The 13,417-nt window shown below is 51.8% G+C and overlaps 3 protein-coding genes across 3 annotated transcripts; 2 read left to right on the plus strand and 1 right to left on the minus strand.

Annotated features, from left to right (window-relative positions):
* Positions 1-62: 62 nt before the first annotated feature.
* Positions 63-2,391, minus strand: J4E90_008069 (uncharacterized protein; the record flags this gene model as incomplete). The annotated part of the gene is made up of 2 exons (XM_051437599.1): positions 63-1,853; positions 1,927-2,391. 2 exons carry the CDS (start codon positions 2,389-2,391, stop codon positions 63-65), a joined length of 2,256 nt encoding a protein of 751 aa, XP_051288410.1.
* A 247-nt stretch (positions 2,392-2,638) lies between these two features.
* J4E90_008070 (uncharacterized protein) lies at positions 2,639-4,007 on the plus strand (the record flags this gene model as incomplete). The annotated part of the gene is made up of 2 exons (XM_051437600.1): positions 2,639-2,727; positions 2,774-4,007. 2 exons carry the CDS (start codon positions 2,639-2,641, stop codon positions 4,005-4,007), a joined length of 1,323 nt encoding a protein of 440 aa, XP_051288411.1.
* Positions 4,008-4,673: 666 nt separating this feature from the next.
* J4E90_008071 (uncharacterized protein) lies at positions 4,674-5,195 on the plus strand (the record flags this gene model as incomplete). Its single annotated transcript, XM_051437601.1, has 2 exons — positions 4,674-4,679; positions 4,719-5,195. The coding sequence occupies 2 exons, from the start codon at positions 4,674-4,676 to the stop codon at positions 5,193-5,195; spliced, it is 483 nt and encodes a 160-aa protein (XP_051288412.1).
* Between the last annotated feature and the right edge of the window lie 8,222 nt (positions 5,196-13,417).

Genomic DNA, 13,417 nt, shown 5'->3' on the forward strand with positions numbered 1-13,417 from the left:
CCACTGTCCAACATCCGAAGTACTGGTAGAAATAACCACACCAAAACCCCAAACAACCTTCACTACCGGCTCCGATACGTGTCCAAAAACTTCAACCGTTCCACAATCCCACCCCACCCATCCAACGTATGTTTCTTCTCCAACAATGCCAACTGATACCCATCACCACCCTCAACAGCCTCGTCATCTTCTTTACTCCATATACCCCTTTCCATTGGTAAAGGCTTCCCAACCTTCCACGCATCGAGTACTTTTTCTGCCAAGTCAGGACGTAGACCTGTGCGTTTGAGTGCTCGGCTGATGAATTCGTTGGACCATTTTTGTTCGTTCAGCTCGGTGTAGAAATCGATGATTTCATCGCCTGTGAGGGGTGGGTCGGGGTCTTCTTCGCCTGTGGACGAGGTGGAAGGGGCTGGCGATGAGGATATGAGGAGGGGTTGAGGGGGATGCTGTGAGTAGAGGGTCTGGTCTGGGTCTTCTTCTTCTCCTTCTTCTTGGAGGGAGCGGCGGAACTCTTCCATGGATTGGGTTGTTGATGCGTCAGATGCTGGTTGTTCGGGTGGTGAGGAGAACCGCTGCGGTTGTCGAGGAGCCATGTTGGGGACGAAGTCTTGTGGTCTTGAGAATGTGTCTTGTGTCGGCGATGATAGGATGGCTTGAGTGTCGAAATTAGAAACCTTTTGTCGAGTGGCACGCGGTGTAGGTGTATTTGAGGGAAGATCATCGCCAGATACCAAGTCTTGGTCCGGCGGTGGTGAGAGTGGGTGTAGCTCGTCGATATCAGGAAACTCATTTGACTCTATGCTTCCCACCTCTTCTTCCTTTAGATCTTCGTCTATATTGACGATGGTAGCATCTTCATCCATTGCATCGAGTTCTTGAGACCGGATTCGCTCTTGCATCAGCTCCTCGGCATCTTCTGATGTCGAAGTAGTCTGGGAACTCGCAGCAGAAGATATCTCCACAGGCTGGTTCTGCGTGCCCTCGACTTTGATCGGTTGCATTGGCTCTTCCTGGGTAGGCGTCGCGCTTCCGCTCTTCCGACGTTTGGTCGGAGGAGCTAATTCTTCCTCATCTTCCTGCTTCACAAGGTTGTCTTCCCGTAATCGCTTAGTGTACCTAGCAAGCTGTTCATCATAAAAGTTCGGAGATTCTTGGCGAGCGGTAGATGATGACGGCATCTTAGGCTCTGATGCAATTTTGGGTGGGTTTCGGTTTTGCAGTAGTTCCTCAGAGTGCGCTCCCTCAGAGGCTGACCGCTGTACCGGCTCCACTCTATTTCGTGTTGTTGGAGGAGGTTGTGGCAGTGTTTCGTCTGGTTTCTCGATCTCTGCTGGATGCTGACTGAGCGCCTGACTCCGCCTTGCAATTTCGGCATCGTGCTTTTCTTCCATCTTCTTCCTGATCTTCTGTCTTTTCGACACCGGGTCGCGCAACCACTGTGGGCGGACTACCTTCTCGTAATACTGTCGCCACTGCTCGGCAGTTTGGTTGCCCTGATTCTCAGCCCACCCATCCCAGGCTGAAATATAGTCGTCCTGTCCCTCCACGCCATCGATAATCTCTACAAAAGCATAGCACTCTAGCCAGTCGTCTGTGCTGAACAAAACTTCCAACTCTTCCACACTATAGTCGCTGTTTGCTTGTGCTTTGCCATTGTCATCGAGGGTTGTCGCACTCGGAGCCTGTTCTATTTTAGGTGTTTGCTGTTCTGTAGGCTTGAAGGGGGCTGGAACTGGGGGCATACGTTCGTTCGACTGGTCGGAAGGAGGAGACGGAGGAGCGTTGTCAGGTATCGTGAAAGCCGAGAGCGGACGTTTGCTAAGTGTCTTGACCCATCGGTCGCGCCATGACTGCCATGTATGCCGTGGATACTGTCGTTCGTTAGCGACCACTCCCACACGCGTTTTCTTTGTTGGCGCAAACCTTGGCTTCGAGCTGCTTGTATAGCTCGTTCCCACTGATGGAAGCGCCTTTTGATTGGGCGTCGCGCACCCATTTGTAGAGTATCCTGTCTTCCTCTGCTGTGTACGATGTCCTTCCGCTCTTCGTGGGTTGGTGAATGGAACCAGCCTCTCGCGCCTCACCTAGCGGCGGTCCGGCTGTATAGTCTTCAGGATCTTGGAGTTCTCCCTCCTTGATGGACTTTTCTATAAATTCATACGATGTTGAACCGGGAGGACAGTCTCTCCGCGCGTGGTCGACGATGAGGTAGTCCGCCTTCTTCTCTAACGCAACGATCTCTCCGCCGTTGGCTTTGATGTCGTCCAGCAGCCGTTTCCGTGACGCTACGCGCTGCGCAACCCAGAACTTCTTGCCGGCGAATAATTGGCCGCCTGATGCGAAATCGAAATCCTCCGCGACGTCGGTGTATACGGTCGGCCCAGCCATGGTGGGGTGGTGTTGTCGGGTTATGGTGGTGGTGAATGACGCGTTGGCTCAGGCGCGACGCGTGCTCACATGGGACGCATGATTCACGCGGGGTCGCTTAGCCTCCGCGCGGCTGCTCTATCCGACGCTTGCGCTGTCACCTCTGTGAACTGACATACAGAGCGCGAAGTGATGCCATAGAGCTTCGATCCGCGTCTTCATTCTGTCCCGCCATGCCTAGTGTCGCAGTCTGCAGGTCTCTTTCACCATGACGGTCGCCCGCACCATCATTATCTTCACCATCACAGTGTCGCTGGTGACTTTTGTAGCTTTCTTCGGACGACTGCCGGCTTTTAGGTATCTACGCTCCTCCTCCTCGCATCTTCCATTCTAACATTCCCAGAAACACGCCCATAGGCTTCCTCAACCGCCTCTTCCTCATCCACATCCCTTCCGCATTCCGAAAGCTCGACCTCGCTCTCACCAATGGCCGCATCACCAACGGCGGCGCCCGCCTGGGCAACTACCTCATGCACGACAAGCACCCGCTGGTCGTCATCTTCTTCCTCGGCCTCGTAACCGCATGCGCGACGCTGTTCCTGCCCACCGTTTGGCACCTCATCCGACCGCATCACAAGCTCCTAGCCTTCGTTCTGCTGCCGCAACCGTACATCTTCCTATATCTCAGCGCGAAAAGCAACAGCCAGACATACATCACCACGCTCAATCATGCCGAGCAGATGCGACACTACCCGTACGACAGGGTGCTGTACTATCCAGGCACGCCATGCCGGACATGCAAGTTCCTGAAGCCGGCGCGGAGTAAACATTGCAGTATTTGCAAGACCTGCGTGTCGAGGATGGACCATCATTGCATATGGGTCAACAATTGCCTAGGGCGGGGTAACTACAAGTGGTTCCTAGCCCTGTTGCTATCCACCGGCATACTGATCGCGTACGGCGCATACCTGGCTTACTACAGCCTTTCGCCTTTGGTCCACAGACATTATCTGAAGTACGAAGGATGGTACAGATACAGCCCTAAACAAGGCGTCAACACAAAGAGCTGGTTCGGATACTTTGACAAGAAGACTCACTACTTCCTCATCTACACGACCATCTACCTCGACATGGGTGGCGTGCGCGGGTCTGGGGTCGGGCTGCTAGCTCTGCTCACCTGGCCGCTTCCATTGGGTCTGCTCGCATACCACGTCTACCTGATCTGGGCCGGCATGACTACGAACGAGAGCGCCAAGTGGGCAGACTGGCGAGATGACATGGCCGATGGCGTCGTTTTCCTGGGCCATAGGCAGGAGGATACCATGCAAGAATATCGTTCAGCAGCACCTGCACGGGAACACACACATGCCTCCTCACATTCTTCTTCGTCAACGTCACCTTTCCCGACTCCTCCGGAAACCTCGCCAGAAGACGAAGAGCCGCCAACAACATGGCCGCTGGAAAGCAGACACATTCTCATCCGCACGCGAAATGGTCAACCGCCTAAAACACTTCCGAGCCGCATACAGTCAGTAGCTAGAGAACATAGCTTCGAGCGCGTGTGGAATCTAGCGGCGGTGGAAAATGTGTACGATTTGGGTTTCTGGGATAACATCGTGGAAGTCCTTTCGAACTAGTATACAGTTGTAACAAATTTTGTACTCTTATGCTAAACGAGTGCCCAACACGTACCGTATCCTGTTCAAGGATGCGGCTCGCGATTGTAAGCGACTTTTCGTGTCTCCCATTGTCTTCTTCTAGATGCCGACCCCGTCCAAGGACCGCATAGGCGAAAGGGCTAAAAAGTCTTATCTTTGTAATCCTCGCATCAGTATCAATATCGCAGAGACGTGTTTTTTTCTCGTAGATTTCATCAGGCCGCTCCTTCCGCTCCTTCACCTCCTTCAACGAGTATTCACGCCTGGCCTTGGCATGACTGCCTTCGCTAATACTAGCGCAGGTTGAGCTGTATATCTCATCGCAACTTCCCCGTCCTCTCCAGCTCCCCGCCTTTTCACACAAAACGTAAGTAACCCCCACATTCCGTTTTCGCAGACGTGCGCTGACCTGTATAGTGGAATGGCCGGTCGCGGAAACTTCGGTTTCCAAAACAACTATCCCAACTGGGGCCACAATAGCCCTTACCAAAACAATCCGAACCAATATGCCAATCCGAACCAATTCGCCAACAATTCGCAACGTGGCGGGGCTTATTCTAGCTCTCATCAACCCGGCAATAATACGCGATACGGAGCGTACAATGCGCAGGACTCAATAGGAACGGAGTCGCGAAAGAAGAGGAAATGTCAGTCAGCTCGTTCTTTCAATAAAACGGAATACTAATTCAGATAGTTTACACTCCCAATGCACCCAACAAGATTGACTACGATATGGCTATGGCCCTCGCGCGCGACTATCGTAACACAACTTTTGAGATAATAAGAAATGGTGAAGAACTTATTCCTTTGCATTCTTTGCAAGTCGATAAAGTCAACGAATTCGAGGATTCGCACAACATCTATATGGAAGCCGAGCGAAAGGTGAACGAGTACCTTGCACAACAAGCCAGCGGACCTGTTTCGAATACGACTACTGGCACTCCCCTCGATACGCCGGAACTCCGAACCCTGATCACCTCGATAGTGCGTGAGCAGATTGCAGAGATCTTACAGCAAGCGTCAGCTTCCATTTTGATCGGCAATCGTGCGAACATGCCTGCGGATGAGCACAATCAGACTTCGCCTCTGCAGCAGAGCAGTGCGCAACCTGGCCAGACCTCGACAAATGTTCCATCCAATAGCCAATTCATCAAGCCGGAACCTTGATCCGTCCCTCGTCGATCCGCCCTCCCGAGATGTTCGATTGAAGTCGCAGTATGAAGTTGCTAGGCTGCCAGCCGGCACCTATAGGACGGCTCCATCGACCGAAGACTCCAAGCTTTAGCACAGAATATGTCGAATCCGACAATTCGACTTCACTTCGACGCCTTCGAACGCACAGATAGTTCGGCGAAGACATTTGACCCTACGAAGGAGTTGGGCAATGAATCCTTCGATAGTCTGAATGGCGCTGCTGCTCGGAGCTAAAGCTCGCGTCAGCATCAATAAGCGAGGTTCTGCCGCTGGTAGCGGTGTATACATTGCCTGATACTGGTCTCGGACCAGTCACAATACTAGATTCGTCTAGTCTATCATACCAGCTCTGCTGGTCACCATACTGGCTCTGCTGGTCTATGATACTGCATTCGTGTGGTCTAATTATATCGCTGCTGCGATAACCCATATCAGCTGCGCGCTGATCTTTGATACTACTGGTGTATGCCGGTTTCATGTACTCATAGCTCGTCTTTAAACAATCTCGATACAATCTGTACCCATGCGCCTTCTCCCGTGATGTAAATGCCAAAAAAAAAACTAGCCATGTGTTGGAGAATATCGTTGGGCAGCACTAGCACTCCAAAAGCAAGAGCGAAAGAGAACAACGTGATAATCGCCTCGACATCACGACAATTGCCAACACAACTACGACTGGGATGGATCTAAAGCCAGGCACTTCCAATGGAAGTATGTGTAATTCAATTGTAAAGAGCTACCTGATGGCCAGATACCTTCCGCCTGATGTCCAGCAGGTCCTTGAGGTATCCGTGTCGATGTTGTGGTATGAAAAGAGTTCGCAATAACAGAAGAAATGAAATCTGCCCGATCGTCCTCTCTGCCTTTCCTCGATCAAACACGACGGCTTGAGCCTCGGTATCTGCCACGAGCCTCCACCGTCTCTGCAGTGACATCTCATTGGTTGTTCCCGTTGCCCGGACGGACGCCTCGTGGGTTAGCACCACTGCCGCGAATGCCTCTTGGAACACGGGTCCCTCCGAATGGACGAACAATTCCTGGGATGGCATCTCGTCGGCCGCAAGTTATGCCCGTGCCGATCCTCCCAGGCTGGGCAGCACCATCCCGACGGCAGCCACCTAGTGCAACTCTGAGGGGAGCGGCATCCCGAGGGTAGCCGCTGTGACCTGGGGTAAGGCCCCTCTTAGGAGAACCTCCAGGGTGTCTTATAAGGCCACGCTTCCTTCCGCCCCAACGTGAGCCACGATCTCGCTCGGCCAAGTCGTCTGCCGGCTCCGCGGCGCGCTTACCTCCCCATGAGACGTTGTGACCTCGTTCGGTTAGGACCTCGTTCGATATAGCGAGGCTGTCGGTGTCCGAATCACCTGCTGGGAATCCGGTAGCTCGTTTCATGGGCTCCGCTTCTCGTCGATGGCCGCCAGGGCTGTTGAACTTGAGCCCCTGTGCATCCCGACGTCTTCTTGACGAGCCACCTTTTGGAAACCCGATAACCCGCTTGACGGTCTCCGCGACGGCATTCCGTGGAAAGTTACCTGCTTTACTCCCGAATCTCCCGGGTGCTTCGAGGACTTCAGCCTCAGCCTCAGCTTCGGCCTCTCGTTTCCCTCGTCCGGTGCTGGTATTGACCCTGCCCCGAGCTTCAATAGGCCTCTCTTCGGCCTGGCTGCGTGCTTCCAAGGGCTCGATGAGAGTCACGGGGATTGCATCTTGTTGATGGCTTGCGCTAACAGACGAGATATCATGAAGGGATGTCTATACCCAATTAGCGAAGACCTGGGGATATGAATATGAGATGAATCACCTTGGCGTCGAGGACAGGTGCTCCGAGGACAGCAAGAGAGAAGGAAAGCAACGCGGTGACTGTGTGCACGCGCATGATAGTATGAGTCGAAAGGAAGAGTATTGATCTACGGGAATTGAAGGTCCGTGCAGATCGGTTGCGGTTCAGTTGATGGAGCTATCGTCTACAGCGAAAGGGAATCGCCTGGTACTTTATCCATAGATCAGGCTCACCAAGTACGAGCATATCTAGGATATCGCACGCCGTACTCATTTCCGCTACGCATGTAGTGGCGCTTCGATCGGTGACTACGCCTCACCCTGATGAACACCTTGGAAACTACTGATGCCAGGTCGATTGCATTGTCTAGGCACGCAGGATGATTGTGTTGTGGTCATCCGTATAACGATTGGAAGACAGCCAAGAGAGCATAACGATCGCGGCACAACTCAGGCAGGCTGAAACCCAGTCACGTGAGCCTGAGACCGAAAACGCGTCGCAGTGTAACATGCTGCTCCTCACAACTTCTGTCACACCACATAATCACATTCCGAGCTCCCCGAGGGCTTTTCAAAAGACGATTGTGTAGATTTGGTGTCCATGCGTATCATATAGTCCAGAAGCCTACATCTAGGCATTGCTATCGAGTGTCTACACTTTTGTGCATTGCGCTGTTGCAGGCTCCAAAGTCAACTTCCACTTGCTTGTATGCTTCTTTCCACAGCTTAAGGCAGTGTATGTCAAATCCATCCACGTGGTGTTTGAACAGCAGGATGCGGTATTTGTGGCGACGCACTGAGATGGCTTTGACCAGACACCCTCCAACCCGACTTCGGCAGCAGCCTGATGCGAACCTTCTTCGTATCCCTCGCAGTGTGCCAAGTTGATGGTTCCTGGAATTGACCCTGAGTCTCCTTGGGCAGACTATAGATGAGAGTCGGCATGACCGATGTCTTCCAAACACCCGTTCCTGTGTCTCTTGCGGTTTTGATGATCGTCGAGACCAGAAAGACCAGAGACAGGAGTAGTAACAGGAGTGGGAAACTGAGCCACTCCCACTGTATAGCAATGATGCTTTGTGGAGATAGAGCATCGCCCGAAATCATCTCAACGCTGACAGATGATCGGATGACATTGGTCATGGCGGTTGCCAATCTCTCCATGTGGTGAGTGACGTTGTTGGGAAACAGAAGTGGATTAAATGCCAGCTTGCGTAATGAGGGTCCATCGGGATAGTTTTTGTATCGTAGGGCTGGCTTCTGTCCCTTGATAGCGGTGTAGTACGAAGGAAAGAAATCGTCGAATCCTATCATGATATTCGACGCGGTCGTATTAGACATGCTAAAACTTTCGTATTGCGCAGTTGAGTTGGTACGGGTGGCAAGAGGCGGAGTGATCGTGACGTCTTCATCAAAGATGGTCATGGTGCCATTTTCACTCTCCAACTCCACCGGATAACTCTGCCATGGCCACGGCCACGGGTGATCTGTCGTGTTCAGGTAGACGGCCGATATCGTCTCACTATATTGACCCCACGCATAAGCTGATGCTACCGTCTTGACGCACCAAGCCAAAACGCATTCATGAGCAACAGGAGTCTCGTTCCGATACACACTATCACGGCCGTCGGGCGCCGAGACAATGAGTGTATCTAGGATTGGATTACGAAGATGCCTGAAGTTGATCGAGCCGCCAAAGACCGGCGCCTTCGTCTGCATATCAGTCAATGGCATCACCCGTACGAGCAGAGCTTCATCTGTTGGCTTTTCATCCCCACCACCGACAACGTACCCCGACATCAGTACAGGCGACCTACTTGTTGAGTTCAAAAAGTAGCCACAGACTGTACTTTTGGCGTATGAATCGTCATCGATGGGGCGAACATGTGTGGCGGTCCAGTCGACTTTCGTCTCTAAGCACGCGAATTGCAGTAAATTTGTCGCTTGTACACATTCGCTGCATACGCCTAAAGTTTCGTATGGAGGCCAGTCACAGATGCTAGTAGGACAAGAGAGCGGTATGTCGGGGCGTGTAGTATTGGCAAAAGGCGTAGGGTGGGTGCCATTCCCTGCGAAGTACCGGCCAAAGAGGTCTCTGAAAGCGGGGTCCACGAAATTAGTCTCGAGTCCTTGGAAGGTTTCCGGTGCGTAGAGCGGCTCGTACTGCACTACCCTTGGTATCGAGCCGGCGTTAGACTGTGTCATCCACTCGTCTGGAAAGCTGACAACTTGCTGAAAGAAAGTGTCGATCGCAAGAAGTAGTACAATTAAGAGCGCGCCGAGCGCCGCTAAAGAACGGCCCTTTGTCCGGAATAGTAACATTAGGGCACCTAAAGGTCCCCTGGAAGCTTTGTCGAATATCTCGAAATCCCACATAGCATTGGATTTATGGAACCAATGCCATTTCAGTTGGCCGAGCGCCTCTGATGTTGGAACGATCAAGGCAGCCGAAGAGACTTTCGCTAAGACATTCGTCCAGGTAAGATAGGATCCGTCCAGCGACATGGGTTGGCCGTTGATTCGAAGGTAGATGCAGATGATCGCTATCATGCACGATGCACTGAGCAACCAACTCATCATCTCGAATAGCCATCTCTTGAAGACGTTGTCCGACGAGTTGTACTCCGCTAACTTTCTCTCGATTCTTTGCGTGAAGTCGAGCGCTAATTTCTCGTCTTGTGAAGAGTCTAGCGACCCTGGCGCATGTCGTAATCCATGTCCGCGTTTTCGTGTCCACGAAGGTTGGCGTTGTGTCGCGTTTGTGATGGAAGCCATCTCGGTGGGATTCGCATCGATAGGGATATGACCGTGAATGATACGAATCGTGAAGGTGGGTTGTGCCGCGATAAGGACGGTCGTTCGATCGGTGCTCGAGAGCAAGATGACAGCGCACCGGCGCCTAACAAGCTAAACATCTTGAACTGCCGGCTGCGAGTATGCCTTCAGTCATGGTAGAGTCGTGGCGCTAAGCTGCGCATCTTGATCTTCGACGTTGAGCGTGCGCTTCGTTATCGTGCGCCTATGAGAGCTTTGCTGTTAGCGCTGCGGCATACCAACTGGCTGGCAGCTACCGAGCGCCGGGACCGACATGGCCATATCGCGCAGGCAAGTATAGCGACTTCAGATGCTGTAAAGATCAAGGATTTCCTGGTGACCGAAGACGGAGGATAGCTCTGGGTGATGAAGCTGGGACGAAGAGAAAAGACGCGAGGGCTCAGCGGGACGCGTTGGACGAGCTAGGTTCAGCAAGCGAGATTGGCTTTGCGATGACGACAGCGCGCCAAAACCAGCCTTGGATGTGGCCATTCATCATAGATCATGTATTTTTATAACTATATGCATTGTCTACATGTGTGCTTACGATAAATCTTTGCAGTTATATGAAGCCAGGTGGAGCTGTCGATGTGGGGTGCACCTGTCCCGACACTCTCCAGCCTTGCTTTGGCAAGAGTCTAATTCTAACCTTGCGGGGATCGTGATGTGATGCGCCATCCGAGCTCGTGGTTGAGATGCTGTCTTTCCGCATATTTTGTGGTAGACCATATATCAACGTTGGCATGGCGGAAGTCTTCCAAAACCCCGTCTCGGTATCATTCGACGTTTTGATAATGGTAGCGACCAAGAACACCAGGCTCAGTAGTAGAAGTAGCAACGGGAATATGAGCCAGGGCCAGTTGATGCGAACGAATCTCTCCTCGTTATATGCCTTTCCGTTAAGCATTCTGTTACTTGCAGAGTTCGACCGCATAACATTAGTAAGGGCTGATGCCATTCTTTCCATGTGACGTGTCACGTTGTTTGGCGATAGCCATGGGTTGAAGTCCAGGAACCGAGTAGAAGGCCCATTAGGGTAATTCTTGAACCTCAACATGGGCTGTGAGTCTTTGCCTGCGGCTGTATAGAAAGATGGGAAGAAGTCGTCCCACATGATCAGGATCTTGAAAGCAGTCTCGTTCCATACAGAATAGTGAATGGTTCTATCCGGAGAATCCACCGCTGGAACTTCAAGAGTGATGTTTGGGGAATAGTCGTACATTTCATCATTGACTGTCCATGGCCAAGGAGCAGGATGCGTCGCAGCGTTGAGGAATGTCGACTCAATGTCCTCACTATAAACTCCTCGCTCATATGAAGACCTCATACGTTGAACGCACCAAGACAGTATGCACTCATGAACCATGGGTGGCTCGTGACGATAGACACTATCAATACCGTTTGGCGCAGAAGCGATAAGACCGTCGGCGATTGGATACTGGATGTCTTTAAAAGAGACAGATCCAGAGCCGTAATATGGCTTTTTGGTGTCCATGTCTGAAAGAGGGATTGTGCGCATTAGTAGTACCTCGTCGGTCGAGTTTGTTGATTTATTCCCTTGCACTGTATAACCTGAGAGTAGTATAGGTGTAGTTGAGGTGATATTGAGAAAATGGCCACAGACAGTTCCGGTAGGGTATGGTACGTCTTTCAATGGACCTTCCCATTTGGTGTTCCAATCGATCGTGGTATGCAGGCAGGCGTATGTGATGTCGAGATCTTGAGAAACATCCACACAGCTGCCGCATGTCGCGAGCGTGTCATAACCAGGCCAATCGCATCTACTAGACGGACAAGAAAGTGGTATCTCTGGGCGATATCCACTTCCAAATGGCACGGGCTTGGATCCATTCCCATAAAAGTAGCTCTCAATCACGGGAACTGCCATTTGATCTTTCTGCCCTTGTGCAAGGCCATGCGTGTAGAACGTAGTGACAGGTGGTTGGTACATGTCAACGACTGGTATCGAGCTTGATTCTTTCTGCAGAGCCCAGCGGTCCGGATATGTCACCACTTGTTGGAAAAAAGTGTCGATAGCAAGCAGCAACACAATCAGTAGGGCTCCTAAAGAGGTAGAGATACGAAGTCAGTGTGTTTCTCACATGCAATTCGTACGGCCAAAGCTTACCTAGGGCAGCCAGCGATCGTCCTTTTGTTCGAAAGAGGAGCAGCGTAGCGCCCCATGCACCCCGTGACGCCTTGTCGAAGATTTCAAAATCCCACATCGCGTTAGAATTGTGAAACCAATTCCATTTGAGCTGTCCAAGTGCTTCCGAGGTCGGCACGATGAGTGCAGCGGATGCTATCTTTCCTAGTGTGTTGGATATTGTGAGGTACTGCTCGCTCTTGGTCATCTCCTGGCCACTAATGGTGACATAAATCCCGATGACCGCGCCCATGCACAACGCGCTTATTAGCCAGCTGGCTAACTCAAAAAGCCATCTCTTGAAAACATTCTGGGATGCATTGTACTCGGCCAACTTCTTCTCTAGACGTTGTACCAGATCCAGCGGTCTCTTTCCGTTTTCGTCAGGGTTGGACGATGGCGATGTGTAGCGCTCATTGTTCTGGACGTGTTGCGGTAACTGTCTTGAAGGTTCGTACTGCGGAAGTGTTGTCATTTGGTTGCGTGGGTGAGCTGAGATGGCGGATGGATAACTAGGTGGTCCGCTCATTGGAGATTTGTGGATCGATCGGTGATACCCCAACGACTGGCGAGTGAATGCGGCGCGATATCGTATCGATTGTGTAGTCTTGTATGAGGTCCCGCTACACCAGAGTTCTTGGTGGGAATGAGGGTTGTCCGGCAATTTCACGCTATGGTGTATACACATCCTACAACTGAAGATAACTAGCCGCCGGATACACACTAAGCCTGTCAACCTGAGATGAAGCCACACAAGAAACGGTTCTAGCGCTTAGCAGCTGCGTCTCCATGGTCGTGCAGACTTGTGTTGTCTATCTAGGTAACTATGTTGATCTCGCGTGTGACTTGGCGGTATGAGCCAATGACACTGGTCGATCTACCGCTGGCTTTGACGCCGACTATGCATGCGAGGCTGACGTCGCAACAGAGACGCGCTCATGCCAGACTGGTTGTTACGTTGCGCAGTTGCGCAGACTCGAGCATAATGGCTGCATGAGCGATTGATACCGAGCCTCACGTGCCTTTTACGCAGGACTGGAACACATACCGATCTTGGCGCGCATTTTGGAAAACTTCACCATGTTCATGTGTATAACAAGCAAGACTTTGTGGCTATATAAAACCAGGTGGAGCTGTCGGCACGGGCTGAACTAGACCAGAGACTCTCCAGCCTTGTTTGGGCATCAGCCTGATCTTAACCTTCTTCGACCTTCTATTCAAGGTGCGCGTCGATATTGCCTGTGTCTTGAATTCCTGTTGAAGGTCTTTGGGCAAGCTGTATACCAGCGTCGGCATGGCCGAAGTCTTCCAATTGCCGATATCATGGTATGTGTGTTGTGAAGTCTTGATCATTGTAGCCACCAAGAACGCGATACTTAGGCAAAGCAGAAGCAGGGGAAACGTAAGCCAACCCCAATGAACGACCACATAAGTCTCTGGAGAGGAGGCGCTTCCA

This window comes from Alternaria incomplexa, assembly GCF_024043165.1.
Source record: "Alternaria incomplexa strain BMP 0042 chromosome Unknown scaffold_12, whole genome shotgun sequence".
Classification (NCBI taxonomy): Eukaryota; Fungi; Ascomycota; class Dothideomycetes; order Pleosporales; family Pleosporaceae; genus Alternaria; species Alternaria incomplexa.